Source organism: Trichechus manatus, unplaced genomic scaffold, assembly GCF_000243295.1.
Source record: "Trichechus manatus latirostris isolate Lorelei unplaced genomic scaffold, TriManLat1.0 scaffold00087, whole genome shotgun sequence".
Classification (NCBI taxonomy): domain Eukaryota; kingdom Metazoa; phylum Chordata; class Mammalia; order Sirenia; family Trichechidae; genus Trichechus; species Trichechus manatus.
Window position 1 is genome coordinate 1,414,755 of NW_004444023.1, and position 20,499 is coordinate 1,435,253.

General features: G+C 51.0%; 1 protein-coding gene across 1 annotated transcript; it reads right to left on the minus strand.

Moving 5' to 3' along the window:
* Nucleotides 1-10,672: 10,672 nt before the first annotated feature.
* Nucleotides 10,673-12,586, minus strand: PNMA8B (PNMA family member 8B). Its single transcript, XM_004381600.1, has one exon. The coding sequence runs from the start codon at nt 12,584-12,586 to the stop codon at nt 10,673-10,675; it is 1,914 nt and encodes a 637-aa protein (XP_004381657.1).
* Between the last annotated feature and the right edge of the window lie 7,913 nt (nt 12,587-20,499).

Consider the following 20,499-nt stretch of genomic DNA (forward strand, 5'->3'; position numbering starts at 1 on the left):
CCTGCCACTTCACAGCTGAAACAGTTGAAGTTAGAGTTCTGGTATATACCCTGTTGTACTGTGGTAATGACAGCCTACACTGTTGAGATGGGCCCACCCAAGTCTATGCAGGGGGAAAGGCACTCAAAGTACGTGGATCCCTTATGCCTGCACCTAGGCAAAGGAGCTGTGCCTATCTTGGGTTCCTGGCTTAGGGGAGCTGGCAGTTTATTTTTCTCTCTGTTTGTTAATTTGTTCACTCTCCAAGGCAGGGAGAATGGCTCCGGGCGTGTGACAGATCCTACTTCTGGCCCAGGGGACTCGGCAATTACTGAAGCATGTCTGGGACCCAGTGCAGAGCAGGGAGTGGGGAGGTAAATGGGAGAGAGGTTTTTCCCTAAGGTGGGTGTTTTCGATCCGCACGGTAGGTCATATGCAATTACTTATCTTTTGCCAGATCCAGGGCTGCTTCTCACTGGTTCTGGGCGGCCATGTAGGCTCTCTGGTGCTGGGTCTCTCCCAGTGTGGAAAACGTGCCTTCCGAGCACCACTGCTTGCCTGCCTCACCGCTCACCCCCAAGCTGATCAGGCCTGAAGGGCTGAGGCTCTTGCCAGGTCAGGTCTGGCAACTCCTCGCTGCTTCTGAACGTCTCTCCCTCCCCCTGCCACTCAGTCCAGTTCCTCAATTCTGCCTTTGATGTTCAGGCCTCCCAGATTGCCGTATGTAATCAATTCACTTGTTTTTTTTGGGTCTTTGCTGTAAGAGGGTCCACCAGAAGCATCTGACTACTCTGCCATCTTGGCCCTGCCTCCTCTTTTGTTATGTTACCGAGATCATACTAGTGTAGGGTGGGTCCTAAAACTAACCACTTCTAACTTATAAAAAGACCAGAATAGACACAGAGAGACATATACACAGGGGAAGACAGACACCATGTGAGAATCATCTATGAGCCAAGGAACCAATGAACGCCTGGGGCTACCAACAAGGAAGGAGCTGACATAGCTGAAATTCTGATCTGGACTTTCAGCTTTCAGAACTGTGAGAAAATAAGTTTCTATTCTTTAAAGCCACCTACTTGTGGTATTTCTAATACAGCAGCACTAGGAAGCTAAGACAGAAATGGGGCAGGCTACTCAGACCACCATTGTAACTCTAACTAAAGCCAGAGAGTGAGACGCACGCTCTTTTTTAAGAAAAAGGAAGACTTTTGGGAAGGAAGCCAGAACAAAGAGGTGCTTATTCATGAGTTTAGACAAGTTAACAGTAAGATAGTAAACTCCACATGAGAGACTTTCGCCCTCCTGCTGCCTAGGAGGGAGATTTCTGCAGCGACAGTTAATGGAACCAGTCTCTCCATACAGCCATAAATCGTGTGGGCGCCTTTCTCTGGAAACTTTCTAATATGGCTGCCCTCTGCCTCCTGTCTCTAAATTTAGGTCTCTCTAGTCAACCAGGAGGAAACCCTGGTGGCATTGTGGTTAAGAGTTCAGCTGCTCACCAAAAGGTCGGCAGTTTGAATCCACCAGGAGCTCCTTGGAAACCTTATGGGGCAGTTCTACTCTGACCTATAGGGTCACTATGAGTCAGAATCTACTTGACAGCAATGGGTTTGGTCTGGTTTTGGTTTAGTCAAGGTTGGAAGGAGACTTGGTGGTACAATGGTTAAGCACTCAGCTGCTAACTGAAAAGTTAGAGGTTTGAGTCCACCCAGAGGCACCTTGGAAGAAAGGCCTAGTGATCTACTTCCCAAAAATCAGCCACTGAAAACCTTATCGAATACAGTTTTACTCTGACACACGTGGGGTCCCGTGAGTGGGAATTTACTTTATGGCAACTGTATTTGTTTGGTTTGTTTTTTTAAAAGGACATAGTTTGTACATTTTCATTGTACCAAACAGAAGCAAAAATACAGTCCAATGCATCAGTATCATAAACCTGGCAACTCTATCCCCCAGCTATTCTGAGTTCTTTCTCTCTCCCTCTCTGGAAATAACCAACAAAACCTGGGGATTATATGGCGGGTTTCAGCCACCAGCTGCAGATCCTGAATTTCCTTCTGACTGAAAATCCGGCACCTGCTTCAAGTCTCTGCAATGTTCCAAGTGAGAAACCGTGGCTAGGAAACTGTGATGCCCCACATCCTTTTTCCTTTCTTAATTTAGTTTTCCTAAAAAACAGCCACACAGCAAATAATCCACACAGGACCATACTATACTCATTGCCATCGAGTCGACTCCAACTCATGGTGACCCATGTGTGTCAGAGTAGAACTGCGCTCCAGAGGGTTTTCAGTGGCTGATTTTTTTAAAGCAGATCTCCAGGTCTTTCTTCCAAGGCGCCTCTGGGTGAACTCGAACCTCCAACCTTTCGGTTAGTAGCTGAGTGCGTTAACCATTTGCACCACCCAGGGACTCCGATCCATACAGTAGGATTGCATTAACATAAGCCTCAGGAAGAGTCCAATTTATAGTGTTGAGGGATACATAGATATGTATGTCTGTAGAAAAGCAAGGAACTATTTATTACAAAACAATAGTGTTTCTCTCTGGAGAAGGAAGGGGTTTGTGATGAGCAGGACAAATGAGGGGCTTTTGAGGGGCTGGCTATTTCCTGATGGGGTGATAGTAAAGTGGAGTTTGCTATATAATTATTTGTTAAACTGTTTATTTGTGTTTGGGGCACTTTTCCATATGTATGTTAAACCAAAAACCAAACCCGTTGCCATCGAGTCAATTCCGACTCATAGTGACCCTATAGGACAGAGTAGAACTGTCCCATAGGGATTCCAAGGAGCGGTGGATTCGAACTGCCGACCTTTTGGTTAGCACCCAAACTCTTAACCACTGTGCCACTAGGGCTACAATGCATGTTATATATTCCACAAATTTTAAAATGTTTAAAAAAAAAAAAAAGACAGCTACACATTCTGGGTATAGCAATGAAAGAAATGTTATACCTATTTTCTAGAACATTCCACTGATGAAATCTGAACCCAGCAATATAAGCACGTGTTTTTAAAAAGGCTCATAAACTACATGCACAAAATACAGTCAGGTGAAGCATCTCCCATTTATATCAAGCAGGTTGATAATATTTCATTCTAGAATCTTGAGAATGTCATATGGACAGGGCACAGTCTTGGCTGGGGACTAACAGTGCTTTAAAATTATTGATGCCCAGGCCTCACGCCAGATCACCAGCATCAGGCTCTCTGAGGGTAGGGCCTGGGCATTCCAATTTTTTTTAAGCTTTACAGGTGATGTTAATGCAGTAAAGAGTTAACTCAGCAGGCTTGGGATGTTCAAACCCTACACATACCAAATAAAGGTCTGACTCGTGGCTGGTTCCTAGGAGATAATCTCTAAGCCCTTGGAACATCCTACATTATAAAGATGTCATCATATGCCTGGGGCCTTGGGCCACACCAGATACTTTATACCACTAATGTGATTTATGGTGGGGCCTTGAGTCATGTAGTATCAGTAGTCTGACCACTGGAGGGGCTGGATACTGAGTAACTAAGATCAGGCATATGGGCACCCCATGCCTATGTGACGACCCTCCATAAAAACCCTGGACACCAAGGCTCGGGTGAGCTTCCATGGTTGGCAATACTCTGTGGGTGTTGTCACACATCATTGCTGAGAGAATTAAGTGCTGTCCATACAACTCCAATGGGAGAGGACAACTGAAAGTTTGTGCCTGGTCTCTCCTGGACCCTTCCTGTGTGCCTTCTGTCTTTGCTGATTTTAATCTGTATCCTTTCACTGCAAAAAACTGTAACCATGAGTATAACAGCTTTTCTGAGTTCTGTGAGTGCATCTAGCAAATCTTCAAACCTGAGGGTGGTCTTGGGGGATCCCTGACACTGGAGTGAAATTGGGAGGGAGGCCAAATTAAGAGTGGGAGCCCACCAGAGTTGATGTTCCTTAGGAAGTCTCCAAAATCCATGGATTTCCCACAGGACCTGAGATGTAGCTTTGAGATATTTTATTTGGGTGTTGAAAAGCAGAGTGGTTCCTGAAGCCTAAAGAATTTGATAATAATATAAGGGCAGCAAAATACTGGAAACAATCTAAATGTCCAATGATTGGGGCTGATTTTAAATAAGATATGGCCCGTTCACACAGTGGAATACTACATAACTGTAAAAAAGGAAAGAGGATGTTTCATATGTGCTGATAAGGAGAGATAGCCAAAATACAATGTTAAGTGAAAAAACAAGGTACAAATCAGTGTGTACGGGATGCTACTATTGGTGAAAAAACATGAAGGAAAACAACATATATTTCCAAAAAATCCAAACCCGCTGCTATCAAGTCAATTCCAACTCATGGCAACCCCATGTGTTACAGAGGAGAGCTGCTCCATAGGGTTTTCTTGGCCATAATCTTTACAGAGGTCCTCGGGTGGCACAAGCGGTTTGTGATCTGCTCTTCCAAGGGTTGACCCAATAGTGCTCTGGAAGAAAGTCCCGGTGAGGAGCACAGGGGCATGAGGACAGAGTGAGAGGGGGCTACTGACTCTATGTCTCAATCATTTTGGATACTTGAATCTGGTACATACATTATCTTTTCCAACGTTAATTACTTAATTAAATTTTATTTTAATAAGTAAATAGAATGAAATGCCACAAAGGAAAAAGCTTATTACAATTACTTAAAGCATCACCCAGTTAAAGAAACCCAAACCAAACCAGCTGCCCTGAAGCTGATTCCGACTCATAGCAAACCCATGTGTGTCAGAGAATCACCAGAAGGGCTTTAAAAAACAGACTGCCGGGACCCACCCCCTGTTTCTGTTTGTGTAAGTCTGCGGTGGGCCTGAGAATATGCATTTCTAGCAAGTTCCTAGGTTCTCACTTTAAGAACCGTTATCGTACAACAAAGTCCACCTTTCACAGCCTACAGTTCAATGTCGCGGTGGAGCTTTGCTGGAAGGTGCTGGGTCAACGCCAGGCACACCTTGGGGGTTTGCATAGAGCCATGCTTGGTGTAATTTAACCAGCGGTCTTGGAGCGCCCCCCGGTGGGCAAAGCGGGCTCTGCCGTTCGCCTGTGGTGTCCCTCTGCATACCTGGATGTGTGCGGGGAGTCCCATGGAAGAGGCGGAGCCTGTTCTGAGGGAGGCGTGGCCTCTGCGGACCACCAAGTTAGAGAGGGTCGTTTCTTCTGCCCCTCATCCTCACTCCTCTTTCTTGGTCGTTCTAGGACCAGATCGCCTGGGAGTCTGGAGGCACCCTTGTCTCCTGATCAACCAAAGGGCTAAAGCCCGGGGTGGGAGCATGCTTCCTGAATGTGTGCATCCCACCCCACCCTGCCCCCAGCGACCTTTGCAAGCTCTTCTCAAGCCCAGCTCACACTCTAAACACCAGTTACGTGGAAATCCAACTAGATGGTGACCTCCATGAAGGCATGTGCCTGATTTGGAGACTACTGCCTCCCCTGCGCAGCCCTGGTGGCGCAGTGGTTAAGTATTCAGCTGCTAACCAGAAGGTCGGCTGTTAGAACCCACCAGTCGCTCTGCCAGGAGAAAGATGTGGCAATCTGCTCCCCTAAATATTTACAGCCTTGGAAACCCTATGAGGCTATTCTACTCTGTCCTATAGGGTCGCTATGAGCGATGAGTGGTAATCAACTCGGTGGTAATGGGTGGGTCTCCCCTTCCCCCAGCACTGACCTTACACGGGAGGGGTCCATAATTACATGTTAAACAAACTCCAATTATCTCAACCCTGCCTGGGGCTTTTGCATTGGCTGTTCCCTCAGCCTGTAGTGTGCTTCCCTCAGGTATTCACCTGCCTCACCCCCTTACCTCCTCGGGTCTTGGGGCAAACGTCATCTTCTCAGTGAGGCCTTCCCTGAACAACCTATTTTAGATGACTACAGGACCTCTCCCGCCCCCGGCCCTCCTCTAGCCTATTCTCTGCTGGATTTTTCCCCCAGCATTCACTACTGTCTGACGTCCTTTGTTGTACTTATGCGTAGTATATGTTCTACCTGTGTCGTACTTATCTAAGTAGGTTAGTATCTGCATCTCCCACTGGATGGACGCTCCACAAGGGTCTACATTTCTGTATCGTGTTTTCTGCCGTAGCCCCAGCACCTGGAACAGAACCTGGAACTCAGCAGGCGTTTAATAAATCTCATTTACGGCATGGACCAGTCTCTCGGGCCTCTCTCTGAGGTGTTGCCTTCTTCTTCCACCAGAGGGCAGTCTCGCTCTGTCTCGCTCTACTTCTTCCGTCATTGGCGCAACGATCATCTCCGAGGTTTAGTGCGTAGCATAATACACGCTATAACCGCTGCCTTGCTGGGTCTCCTCTGTGAGGGTCACTGCGGGGTGCCCTTTCCATACCTGAAGCTCCCTTCCTCTCAGCTCCCCCTCCACTGCCGCCAGGGGGCAGTCTCGTTCTATTATATTCCTGATCAGACGCTCCGGGATGAGGTTCACCAAACCCGGTCTTTCATTCCTTCCCTCGCTCACTCAGTAAATGTATATTGAGCAGCTACTGCGGGCAGGGCACTAGGCTCGGTGCTGGGGATACAGCAGAGGACAGGACAGACCAAACTTCCCGCCTCCAGGGAGCTGCCTTCCCAGCCGCTGCGGTGACTGAGAGTTTTGCTGGTTCTCACCTCCACGCTCACTCTCCCCTCCTATTACCAGGGAAAGAGCCTCAACCGCGTTTCCCAGGTTCCCTTGTCAGCTGCTGCTGCGGATTCTTGCCCATGGGGGATGCTGGCGGGAGTCAGAAAGCTGAGGAAGGCAGACGCTATAAGAGGCTGGTGGAGTTGTGGCAGGTCTCCAGCCCGTTGCCTTCGAGTCCATTCCAACCCATAGCGACCCATAGTCGCCAACTGCTTGTGCTCAACTGCTAACTTAAACTACTAACATAAAGGTTGGCAGTTCTAACCCACCCAGCAGTGCTGCTGAAGAAAGGCCTGGCGATCTGCTTCCGTAAATAGTACAGCCAAGAAAACCCTGTGGAATAGTTCTACTCTGTAACACATGGGGTCGCCAGAAGTCGGAATGGACTCGATGGCAACGGGTTTGTTTTGCGTTTGTTTGTTTTGGAGTTGCGGCAGCAGTGAGCAGCAACAGCAGAAAACCAGTTTGGGCTCCTGGGTGCCTCCCTAGGTACCTCAGCAGCACAGAAACCTGGGCCCTGGGCAGCTGCATTTTCCACATTGCTCTTCCAGCCTTGGTGGGGGTGTGGGGGAGGGGTGGTAGCAGCTGCATCACTAATCTTTGGGTAAACTGGCCTTGTCTTTCTTGCACTTCCTGCCTGCAATAGCCTTTGTCACCAATTCCCTCTATGAAAACCCCTCACAAATAGAGGTGGTACGCTATTTACAAAGAGCTAAGCAAAATGAGTCAAAATCGACTAGACAGCAATGGGTAAGTAAAACACAGTGTGTCTGGTGGCAATCAGCCCTCTGAAAAATAAAGCGAGGATGTGTGTGTGTGGTAGGGGGTATTACATGAAGGGAAGGACTGAGCACTGCATATCCTGGGGGAGGGCTCTCCAGGCAGAGGGAGCAGCAAGTGCAAAGGCCCTGGGGCAGGAACACGCTTGCTGTGACACCTGAACAGCAAGCAGACCTGGGTGGCTGAAGCCACACGAGACTTGGAGAAAGGAGTAAGAAAAGAGGTGGAGAGGTCAGATGGGGACAGAGTGTGTAGATCAGCTCGGTCCAATAGAACTTTCTGGGGTGATGGGAATGTCCTATATCTGCTCTATCCAATATGGTAGCACCTGCCTCACGTGGCTCTTGAGCATTTGAAGTGTGGCCAGTAGTGTGACTGAGAAAATTTTTAACTTTTTTAATTTCATGTAAATTGAAAGCACCCATGTGGCCAGTGGCTATTGCATTGGACAGACTTGTCTAGACCATTGTAAGGACTTTGATTTGACCTTTGGTATCATAGGAAATCATTACAGGATTCAGGAAGGGGAATGACTTGATTGGAGGTGACTTCTGAGAGACCGCACAGGTAGCCATGTATTGGGGGTAGGGGCAAAGGCAGGGGCAGGGAAACCAGGTAAGTGTGGAGGACCCTATGTCTGGGGTCCAGGGCAGAGGTTGTGGGCAGGAGATGGAAAGGTGTCTTGGGGTCCAGCATGGGAGCTCAGGGTTGAAGGTTAAGGAGCAGAGTCAAAAAAGCCCAGGTGGGCACCTGGGTGAGCTTGGATGGAGGTAGAGTTGGCTGAGCCTCAGGTGGGGGGCCCTAGGTGAGGTGCGGTTAGGGGGCTGGGGCAGGGGTGAGGGTGATGACTCAGGCTGGGGCCTGGTGAGGTATAGCTGGGTAGAGACTAGGACAGGGGGCTGGAGACTGGGGCAGGGACCAGACTTAGGTTCAGGGGAGGGAGGTGGGCAAGGGGCCACGATAAGGGGTGAGGGACCTGGAGAGCACAATTGGATAGAAGCTGGGAAAAGGGTTTAGGGAAGCGAGCTAGGGAAGATGTGAGGCTGGGGCCTGGGAAGATATAATTGGGAAGAGGATCAAGACTGTGCCCTAGGGGTAGGTAGGAGGGGGTAGAGGTCAGGGCCTGGCAGAGGGCATCTGGGTGGGGGCTCAGACAGAGGGCTAGGCTGAGCTGACACTGCATTTATAGTTAGCCTAATAAGAGAGGGTTGGGCTGGGGTTATAGCCCACAGGGGACCCCAGGAAGTACTCAGGGTATCCAGGCATATCTAAGAAACAAAGGACTGGGCATTAACAGCGGGGGAGGGTTGGGAGGGTGGGCTAGGTGAGGCCAGGCACTGGGGAAGGGGGAGGAAAGCCAGATGGGGCAGAAGCACCTGGGTGAGGACCCCAGGAGGGAATGAGGGTAGTTGTTTAAGGGCCCAAGGCTTGGGTACTAGAGGTAAGGAAGGGGCTGGGAGGGTGGGCTAGGCCCAGGCCAGCTCTGGGTGAGACGGTGCTGGGTGGGCAGGGGCTGAGACCTGGCAGGGGCCACTGGCACTGAAGCAGTGAATGATGCTCGGTGTGACTCAGCAACAGGCAGTCCCTGGCGGTCTGGCCCAAGTCAACCCTGCAGGGGGGCATCCATTGCCCATCCTCCCACCCCCCCACTCTGATCCCCCAGAGATGGCGAGACCAGAACCAAATGCTGAATTCCACTTTACTGAGGGTCCAAGATGACACAGCACACAAGGAGAGGAACCTACGAGGGCGACGGGAGAGTCACACGGGGCCTTCCCTATGTGATGCCTCTGCCACTCAGGATAGGAGCTTCTTCCACAGCTCATCACAGTATCCCCGATGGATGCGGGGGTGGCTCCTGTGCCGGGGGTGGTGGGGTCCCAGCGTGGGGCAGGCTCCATCTCCGGATCTGCACCTGGGTGTCCCCGATGGCACTCGGACAGTCCAGTTGGAGGCCCAGGATGCGCAGGGCCTCTGCTCCTTCTGAGGGATGCCAGAAGGGCCTCTGGGCAGGATCAGGCTCATCACTCCTGGGGATGAAACTGGGACACACACACACACACACACACACACACACACACACACACACACACGCCCCGAGGGACAAAGGGACTGGGGAAGGGCTCCGGTGGAGGTTGCTACTGAGGGGACACACAGCTTGGCAGGGGGCCGGCCGACAAGTCACACATGGGACAGACACGGGCTGAAGCGTCAGCACAGGGACAACGGGATGCTCCTCCCACGAGGACACTTCCTCCCCAAAGACAGACACCGGACACCAGACACCGATGGGGCTCTGACACCAAGGCTCCACCCCTCACAGTGCCTCCCCAGTGTCATTCACTCAGGTGGGACCCTCATCCTCCTAAGTGGGAGGGCAAAGGCAGCACTACAGGGCCAGATGGTCCTGGGACTAGAGGGTGGGGAAGCTGTGGGACACAGAAGGTCTCGCCTGTTGTGGGGAGCCAGCTTAGACATCTGGATTTGTGTGAACGGTCCTAAACTACTGAAAACGTTGGCAAATATCAGAAATTTGGAGAAACGCTGTGCGGTCAGCCTGGGTGTCAAATTCAGCCTGGGGACACCCAGCAGGGTCCTCACCTGTCAGGAGGGTTCATGTGTCAGCATCAGAGGTGTCTCACAGTCGGGGCTGGGCATGCCTCTTTCTTCTTCCTCCTGATCCTCCTCATTCTCTCCTCCTCCTCCTTCCCTGCCTCCTCCTCCCCTTCCTCCTCCTCCCCCTTGCCTCCCCACCTCTCCTCTCCCTCCCTTCTCTTCTCTTTCTCCAGTCATCTCATCTCCCAGGTTGGGGGTTCAGCCTTCAGTGCTCAGCAACACCCTGACACCAGATGCCCACTAGGCACAGCCCAGCCCCATCAGATGGGGGGACGGTGTCCTCGCGATCTAGGCCAGCAAAGCCATAAAGAAATCACTGCACTGCCTGCCCACAGGCGGCCGGTGTCCCAGGACACACTCATCCTCTGCCACCGGGGGGGGGGGGCCCACCACGGCGACCTAAGACACCCTCCCATCACGTGGGGCGTCCCTTCCTCCTTTCCTTCCTCTGGAATTGCACCGGGCCTCTCTCTGGACATCTGCAAACGGGGGGACTAAAAGGTACAGGTGAGCACCAGCGACACAAGGCACAGGAGCGCAGAGCAGGACACGTGAAGCGAGAAGACACCCAGCTGGAGAGGAGGAGGAGCGAGGGAGGAAGGCGCACAGTGCGGGGTCTGCTCGGCCTCCGCGGCTTTGGCTTCCACTAGCGGCACTTGCGGGGCAGCCTGCGGCCCCGACGCGCCTTCTTCCCGCGGGCAGACCCGGCGCCGGTGGGCGGCTGACCCTTGGCCTCGCCCGCCTTCGCGTGGGGCCCCGAGGCAGGATTCGCCTGCTTCTTTTTGCTCCCTGCGCCATCCCCGGCCTTCTTCTCGGGAGTGGAGACCCGGCCGCGGCCTCGGCCCCCTGCTCGGCGCCCTGCTCGGGGTTTGCGAGCCCCGGCGGGGGTGGGGGTGGGGGTGGCGGAGGCGGACGCGCCGGTCTGGCCCAGGCTCCGGGCCGCCGTGCGCGCCCTCTTGGCCCGTGGCTTCCTGGACGCCCTCTCCTCGGGCCCGGACTCCTCGCTCTCCGTGTCCTCAGACCCCTCGGACTCTTCATCCTCCTCCTCCTGCTCAGACGCCGACTCCTCGTCCGACTCCTCCTCCGATTCGACGATCTCCCGCGCAGCCAGGAGCGCCAAGACCTCGCCCAGGTTGCCTTTGGCGTATCTGTACTTCTCGCATTCCCAGGCGCTTCCTTTTCCCTCCTTCATCACCTCCGCCATGTCTTGTGCGGCCAGGAGTGCCACCAGTTCCAGGAGGCCCCCCTCATCTTCATCATCACCGCCCCAGCCGCTGAGGAAGCCACGTGGGGCCTTCTTCCCCTTGGAAGGGGTCTCCGGCTCGGCCAAGGTGGAGATGCATTCCAAAAGGTTCCCGTTGTCTTCGGCTTTCCGCAGGACCATGGCGTCCACCTCTCGACCAGCCTCCTCCACCTTCACGCGGGTGCCAGACGTGTCCTTGGACATGACAGACAAGACCTCAGAAAGAGCCTCCTTTTTGTCCTTCTTGTCACTCCAGCCCAGCGACTCGACCACAGATGCGATTTTTAACATCTCCTCCCGGGCAGAGGGGTCTGAGGGGTCAGTGTAGGCCACGATGGCCACAAACTCCGGGTTGTCCGCCTCCTCTGTTTCTTGGTCCTCGGTGTCCTGGGACTCGCTTTCGGAAGTGTCACTGTCCACGGGCTCCTCATCCGATGTTTCTCTCACGGCCAGGAGCGCCACCAAGTCGGGGACACCATTCCTGTCTTCTTTGATGTCCAAGTTGGTGGACTCGGCCGACGGCGGCTCTTTCTCTGTCTCCTCCTTCTTGGCTTTGTCTGTCACGGTCACCAGGGCCAAGAACTCGCGAGGCCCATCTCCCTCCTCAGCACCGTTCTGGACCGCCCACTTCTTAACGAGCTCCTTGGCGGCGGCCTGGAGCGTGGCGTACAGCGCTCTCTGGTCCTCGTCTTCGTCCTCCTCAATCTCCTCGATGACGATGCCCAGGCTCTCGTCGGAAGAATCCTCAGACTCGCTCCTCACCAAGGTGGACGGCCGCCCTCCTCGGCCCCTCTTCTTGCCCCTGTTGCCTCTGGCTCTACTTCCTCGGCCCCTCCGGCCCCTCCTAGCCTTCCTGGCTGCACTCGGAGGCGGCCCGGCCTTCCTGGCCGCCTGCTCCAAGCCCTGGGCCAGAGTCTCCGGAGCAGGAGGGGTAGGCGTGTCCCCGGGGGCCTTGGTCACTTGGGCGCGCGCGGGCCTCTCATCCAGTAGCAAGCGTTTCATCTGCCTCAGGACTCGGGGGTCCTCTGCACGGTCCTTACACAGCACCCTCCACACCCCGTTCTGGCCCGGGATCTCCCGGGGGATGGCCGCGTGGTCAACGTCCTCCACAAACTCCACCAGGGCGGCCTTGGCCTTCTCCTTCCTCACCCGCCTCGTGCTGCGCAGCCTGAACGCGCCCACGGCCAGGAAGGCCGGCTGCAGGACCGCCTCGACGGCCGCCTGCTCCAGGCCCTCGGGGATACCGGTGACCAGCAGCGCCCGGCGCACGTCCACGCCCAGCCCGCGGCACCAGTCCTCCAGGAGGCTCAGGGCCATGGTGCCGCGGCTCGGCGCCGATCTGGGCAGCGAGGAGCCGGCGGGCGGCCGCGGGCGCAGCGCGCTCCAGATGCCACCCGGAGCGCCACCTGCAGGCTGAGAGTGGAGACGCAGGTGATCAGGGCAGGGGCGGGGCTGGGGCGCCCGCGGCCCCTCCCCAGGCTGTCCCGGACCCTCGGGGGGCTTACGTGTCTGCGCTCCGGTCGGGCCCCAGGGAGGTGGCAGCCCGCCTCCGAGCGGAGTCCCTGGGGAGCAGCGATGCCCTCCCGCTGGCCTTTGTCACTGCCCCAGGCGCGCTGGGCGCGGCACCTCCGCCAGGTGCAGGGCGAGGGCGGCGCTGCCGGCCTCTGAAAAGGCGCCGGGGGTGGGAACCGCCGCTCGCCCGCCGCTCCCGCCGCGACTGTGCACACACTCCGCGGCGAAAATCTCAGCAGTTCCGCTGCGACGAGACTGCGCAGCCCGCGCCTGCGCGGACGGCTCTCGCCCCCACGCCAGCTAGTCCCCGTCTCCATAGCAACACTGCAGGCTGGAGAGGGATCCGCGTCTGTGTGGCCTGAGTACCTGCTCTTAAAGTGTGGGATGGAAATAAGACTCCTTCGCCGGGTACAGGCTCATTCTGTGTATACAGACCTCATTTCTGGGGTACAGGCTTATCTGCGTATACAGACCTCATTCAATGGGGCCAGGCCTCACTACCATGTATGTTCCTGTATTTGTCATTATACAGGTACATGGAAACCTGCTTTCGTGTAGGTGGTTTGCATGTGTGTATGATCATCAGGGAGATCAGACTTGAATTCTTCAACTAATCGGCGAACTGGTACACGTGAATGTCGTCGCTACTCTAAACACACATTCGCTTCACCATCCTTTGTTCAACTCTCTAACTGTCCCCCCTCTATGGAAATCAGGCGAGCGGAGGGGTTTATGTCCCATTTCTACCGCTTCCTGCCATGACGCCGACAAGTCGCTGAGCTTCTCTACGCCTCAGTTTCCTCCTCTGCGAAACGGCGATAACCACTGTCCCGACCTCATAGGATTCTTACGGGGATTGAAGGGGATAATCCATGACGACGCTTAGAAGAAAGCCTAGCTCATGGTCAGTGTTTCATAAAAGGTGGCTAAGAGAAATATTTATCGAGAACTTATTACAGTAAAACCTGCGAAAGTAGGAACCTGTGTAAGGCGTAAACCTGCCAGAGAAGGAAAACTCAAATATTTTCTACTAATAGCGAAGGAAAGGGGTAAGACTGTACCCTGTCAAAGGCGGAAAACTTGCGAGACCCGGAAGAACAAGGCAGTCTCATCGAGTTCCGGCTCTCACAGGTTTCACTGCATTATAGAAGCGTTTGTTGGATGGATGGATGGATGAATAGATAGATAGATAGATGATTGATAGATAGAAAATCGAAAAAACCTCAGGTGTTTTTTACATAGGAAGAGAGTTTATATTGCAAAGTTACCATGGCAACTCTGCCAGAACAAATTGCTTACTCACTCCCCTTCCCTCTCTTTCTCTCTCTCTCTGCAGCTCTTAATTTCCCTGCTGTCTAATAGAAATACAGTTGAGCCCCAAATGTGAGCCACAAACCTCCACTGACAGATGGGTGGTGGCTGTGCGTGAGGTGCGTCGGCCGGGAATCAAACCCAGGCCTCCTGCATAGAAGGCGAAAACTCTACCACTCAACCACCACTGCCCTCTCTCCTTTTCTTACGTCTCCTTAATCCACATTTATTCATGAAAAAGATCTGTCTTCATTCCATTTTCTGGCTGTTCTGTCCCCCGTAGGGAGCCCTCATTCATTCCTTTCCTGGTGGCGGGCATTGGGGACCTCAGCTGTGTGGAGACGCTGTCCCAGAAGCCAAGTTGAGAATTACAGACCCTTACAAACTCCCAGAAGACGGGCTTGGCATGCAAGAAGCTGACGGTCTCCATGGAATTGCAGAAGCTCCAGGTCGTGGGGTCAGGACAGGCCTTGAACCCCTTACCCCATGAGCAAATGACTAGGGACCGGAGCAGCCAGGCAGGGCACCCCAAAATGTCCTGCTCGACCCCTCTGTGTGCCTCTGCCCTGGAGTCATGATCCCCACTTGGACCAACTGAGATGGGACTGGTGACAGACGAGCCTAGCCACTCTCTCCCAAGGAACCATGGAAACAGTTTCCCATGGAAACAGCTGGAGAAAAGGCCACGTACAATGTTTTGCAAATTCTTCTCCCCCTCCCCGTGTTTGAGGAAGAATAAAACAGAGGGGGGAAGGCTGCTTGTTAACTGGTAATGGCAATATTAGTCGAGGGGAGTTCACAAAGGATTGCGCATGGACCCTCAGAGGTCCCCGAAACCCATTCAATGGGGTCAAAAACATGTCTGTAATAACGCTAAAACATTATTTGCCTTTTTTCACCCTCATTCTCTCACAAGTGTTCCGTGGAATTTTCCGGAAGCTGCAGGACACGTGATATCACAACTGACCCAATGCAGGAGCAGCTTCGAGGATCTAATTGTCTTCTGTTGACTCAAACATTAAAGCTCCATCCTGTTGCAGTAGAGTGGATTCCGACTCATAACGACCGTATAGGAAGAGTAGAACTGCCCCACAGGGTTTCCCAGGCTGTGATCTTTGCAGAAGCAGACTGCCCCATCTTTCTCACACAGAGAGCCTGGTGGGTTCGAACCACTAACCTGTCGGTTAGCAGCTGAGTATTTAACCACTACGCCACCAGGGCTCCTTTGGTCATTAAAGAGATTTGCAAAAACGTAAAACAACGCCACTGTTTTTACTGAATTCTTTTTTTGCATGTGTGGTGAAAATATACACAACAAAACCCAAGACTATTCAACCACCTCCACACGCACAATTCAGTGAGGTTGACTACATTCAAGTTGTGCTCTCATTCTCGCTATCCGTTTCCAAAATATTCCACCACCACTAACATAAACTCAGTGCCCCCTAAGCAAACCCCCCCACCCCTGGTAACCATTCATAATTTTTGGTTTTTGGTTGCTACATATTTGCTTAAGGAGCCTTGGTGGTGAAAATGGTTGAGTGCTCTGCTGCTAACCAAAAGGTTGGCGGTTCCAACCCACCGAACAACTCTAGGGGAGAAAGACCTGGCGATCTACTCCCTGAAAGATTACAGCCTAGGAAACCCTATAGGGCAGTTCTGTTCTGTCATATGGGGTTGCTATGAGTTGGAATCGACTCAGGCACCCAACAACATATATTTATTTCGTGTAAGTGAGATCATACAGTATTTGTCCTTTCGCAATTGACTTATTTCTCTCAGTGTGATGTTTTCAAGGTTCAGCCATGTTGTGGCGTGCACCGGGACTTCATTTCTCTTTCTGGCTGAGAAGTATTCCAGTAGGAGCCCTGGTGGTGCTGTGATTAGGCGTTTGCCTGCTCACCGAGGTTTGAACCTACCAGCTGCTCTGCGGAAGAAAGACGTGGCAGTCTACTTCCATGAAGATTTACCATCTTGGAAACCCTATGGGGCAGTCCTACTTTGTCTTACAGGGTTGCTATGAATTGGAATCGACTCCATGGCAATAGGTTTCATTAAGATGTTATTTACAAGAACATGTAACATGCGCTTAACATTGCTATTTTAAAATGAGTTAATAAATTCTTTTCATTTCTCCATTTAAATGCCTAATATGGTAAACATCAACAGATATAACCCACATCAACAAAAGCTCTTTGAGGTCCTTGATAAACTTTTTTTTTTAATTTCCTGGTGATTTTTTTTATCGTAGTGCAAATCTACCCAACAAAACATTCACCAATTCAACAGTTGCTACATGCACATTTCAATGACATGGATTATACTCTTCATGTTTTTGCAAACCTTATTCCTATCTTCTTCCTAATTATTCTACTGCCAAAGAAAAACTCCTGCTTCCCCCTCCTTCTCACCCTTGGTAACCACTAACTACTTTTGTGTGTGTGTGTGTGTGTGTGTGTGTGTGTGTGTGGTGAAAATACACCCAGCAAAATATTCACCAGCACACCTGCCACATGTACAATTCAGTGACATCAATTCCATTTTTCAAGTTGTGCATCCATTCTCACTGTCCTTTTCCAAATGATTTCACCACCATTAACATAAACTCAAGGTTCCCCAAACACAAGCTCCGCCTTCCTGCCTCCCGCCCGCCCCTGGTAACCACTAAAAATCTTTGGTTTCTCTGTGTTTGCTTATTTCTTTTAAGAGAAATGATACAGTCTTTGTCCTTTTGAGACTGACTTATTTCACTCAGTATGATGCTTTCAAGGTTCGTCTACACCGTGGTAGTTTTTCATAATTTAAGAGGGCCTGAGACCAAATAGGAGCCCTGGTGGTGCAGCGGTGAAGAGCTCAGGCTGCTAACCAAAAGGGTGGCAGTTTGAATCCACAAGCGGCTCCTTGGAAACCCTATGGTGCGGTTCTACTCTGTCCTGTAGGGTCACTGAGTTGGAAGCGACTCTTCGGCAGCAGATTTGGTTTTTTTCTTTGTTTGGTTGAGTGGCTGAAGCCAAAAAGTTGGAGAATCACCACGTTAGAGAATAGAAAAGCCTATCTCCTGCCGCGGGCCCCCCAATAAGAAAAAGATTTTTTTCCTTTTGTTATTTTTGGAGGGGTTGATTTTCCCTGGTCGGGTTATAACTGAATAGTGGGAGTTTAGTGTATGGCCGGATCGCCTCACTCCACTGTCTTTCTGCTCCGCTCTCCTCAGCCTCTCCAGCCTCGTTGCCAGGGAAACCAAATCAGTACATCCTCAACGCAAAATTAATTTAACTCCCTTGTGCCTGGGTCGTGACGGCGGGCATGCCTTTCAGAACATTTGTATCCAGGGAGCTGCTGATTCCACCCGTTCCAAGAACTTAAAAATGCCCTTCTATATCCTCTTTCTCTTCTCCGATTCCTCCCTCATCCTGGGCAACTCTTCTGACTTTTATTTATTTAGTTACTTTAATATCTGTCCTTTTATTTTCAAGCATTTTTGCAAAATACGCTTCGCTGTTGGGGGGCATTCATTTTAAATTTGCATAGCTTGTCTGTTGTTGTTGGTAGCTGGCAGTGGAGTCAGCCCGACTCTTGGCCATCCCATGCACAACCAAACAAAACGCTGCCCAGTCCTGCGCCATCCTCATGATCGATTGCAGACCGGACGTTGTGATCCATAGGGTCTTCGTTGGCTGATTTTCGGAAGTAGAGGCGCTGCGTGGGTTGGAACCATCAGCCTTTCCATTAGCAGCCAAGTGCTTAACCGTTGCACCACCAGGGCTCCTTAGAGGGGTTTGGACTTAAATATAAATTCTGGGGGGACACAATTCAAATGTGTACTGATTACAAACCAGTAGATCTCCAGGCCTTTCTTCTTGGTCCGCCTTAGCCAGCTTAATCTGGAAGCTCTGCTGAAACCTGTTCAGCATCTTAGCAACCCGCAAGCCTCCACTGAGGGATGGGTGGTGGCTGTGCATGAAGTGCATCGACTGGGAATCAAACCCGGGTCAGCAGCATGGAAGGTGAGGATTCTACCCCTGAACCACCGCTGCCGTCTTTGTAGTACCCACCTCCTTTTGTAGTCTCTACTTTTTTTAATCACTCAGAGTAGAACTGCCCCGTAGGTGTTCAAGGCTGTAATCGTTACAGAAGCAGACTGCCACATCTTTCTCCTGCTTGTGGCTGGTGAGTTCGAACCGCTGATTTTTCCGTTAGCAGCGAGCTCTTTAACCACTGCACCACCAGCACTCCTCAGTGGTAACATGACTAAGATTAATCCAAGTTATTAAGTGCATGTCTTGTTTGTTGAGTGGGGCTGCAAGGTGGGCGTCTGTTACGTTTTGCCTTTGTACGGTCCACTCCTCCATGAGGGATGCCAATGGCAGGTTTTGAACATGGCTACAAGTTCTTTGACCTCATCAGTAGGTGAGATCTATGCCCCTTTTCCTTGAATCTGAATCTGGGTAGGTTTGTGACTGCCTCAACCAATAGAGAATGGCCAATGTGATGCTATGTGTCTTCCAAGGCTAGTCATAAAAGGCTTTTGCCTGGTTCTCTTGGAATAATTGCTCTTGGGATGCTTCCTCCCAGGACATTTCTGCTTGGAACTTAGCTGCCATACTGTGAGGAAGCCTAACTCACATGGAGAGACTACATACAGGCACTCAAGCCAACAACCTCAGTTAAGCCCTGTCTTCAAAATCATCCCAGGCCAGGCACCAGACATATGAGTGTTGAAACTTCTAGATGATTCTAGATCCTCACCATTTGAAACACCTCAGCTGAGGCCCCAGACATTGTGAAGCTGAGGGAAACCATTCCCACTGCACCCTCTCATAATTCCTGACCCACAGAATCTATGAACATAATAAAATGTCATTTTATGCCACTAAGTTTGGGGCTACTTGTAATCAGTATACACTTGTTATGGATTGAATTGTGTCCCCAAAAAATATATGTTGAAGTCCTAACCCTTCTAAGGAGCCCTGGAAGTGCAAAGGTTAAGGGTTTTCTGCTAACCAAAAAGTTGGTGGTTTGAACTCACGCAGGCTCCAACGGAGAAAGACCAGGCGATCTGCTCCTGCGAAGATTATAGTCTAGAAAACTCTATGGTGCAGTTCTACTCTGTCACATGGGGTCTGAGATGAAAATTGACTTGACAGCACCTAAGAATAACAACCTAACCCCTCTACTTGTGAATATGATCCTGTTTGGAAATAAGATTTTTCTTTGTTATGTTAATGAGGTCCTACCACAGTATGGTAGGCCCTAAACCTAATCCCTGTTGAGTGGTGTCTTATAAAGGCAACTATACACACAGAGAGGATTGATTGCCAGCACCAAGTAAAAGCTGAAGAAGATACAGAAGGATCTTCCCCTAGAGTCATTGCCGTGAATTCACACTTCTAGCCGCCAGAACTGTGAGAAAATAAATTCTTATTCTTTAAAGTCATTTATTTGTGGTACTTTTGTTATGGCAGCGCTAGGTAGCTAAGACAACATTCACTCCCATCTCTTCCTCACCCTCCACCACCCCTCCACCCCCGCCACACCACAAAAAACACTGATAAACTGCACACATATTCTCTTACGGTGCTGAATGAAAATATCCTTGGCATATGGACCAGAAAGGAGTGGAATTGCTGGGTCATAGGGGCTGCATATTCCTAACTCTCCCAAGTCTTGCTAGTTGCCTTGTACAATGACTGCCCCTGTTCAGTCTCCACCATTAGTGCATGAGGATTCCTGTGCCCCCAACACTGGGCATCAGCAGCCTTCTAAGATTTGCCTATGTAATGAGTATAAAGTGGTAGCCTATTGTTCCCTGACTACAAATGGGTTTGCACATCTTTTTGTGTGCTTGTTAGCTTTTTGAGAATCCCCTTCTGTAAATTGCCTGCTCATGTTTTTTGCCCGTTTTTCCGTTGTCATTTCTGCTTTTACTGCCATAATTGTTGAATTTAATAAGGCTCACAGTTCTTTCATGGTTGCAATTCCTGAAAGCATTTTAGCTCTTCTTTTTTTTTTTTTTTTTTTTTAATTTACTGGATCATTCTCCCACCCACACCCACACCCTGGAACATGAGTGCATTTATAACCAGTTTATTTACTACATTACTTATATATTAGGTCCAAAACATAGAATATTGACAAGTTTATGTGGTTCAAGAGTCCCAGGGTGATGCAAATAGTTAACATGCTGGAGTTCGAGTCCACTCAGAGGCACCTCAGAGGAAAGGGCTGGTGATTTACTTCTGAAAAATCAGCCACTGAACATCCTATGGAGCACAATTCTACTATGACACCCAAGGAGTGCCGTAAGTCAGAATCGATTCAACAGCGTAAGGTTTTATAGCTGTGTGAAGTGGTATCTCATTGTGGTTTTCATTTGCGTTTCCCTAATGACTAAAGAGATTGAGCATCTT

Coding starts and splice junctions, on each gene's coding strand:
- PNMA8B (XM_004381600.1), bottom strand. CDS start 12,586: ATGGCCCTGAGCCTCCTGGAGGACTGGTGCCGCGGGCTGGGCGTGGAC.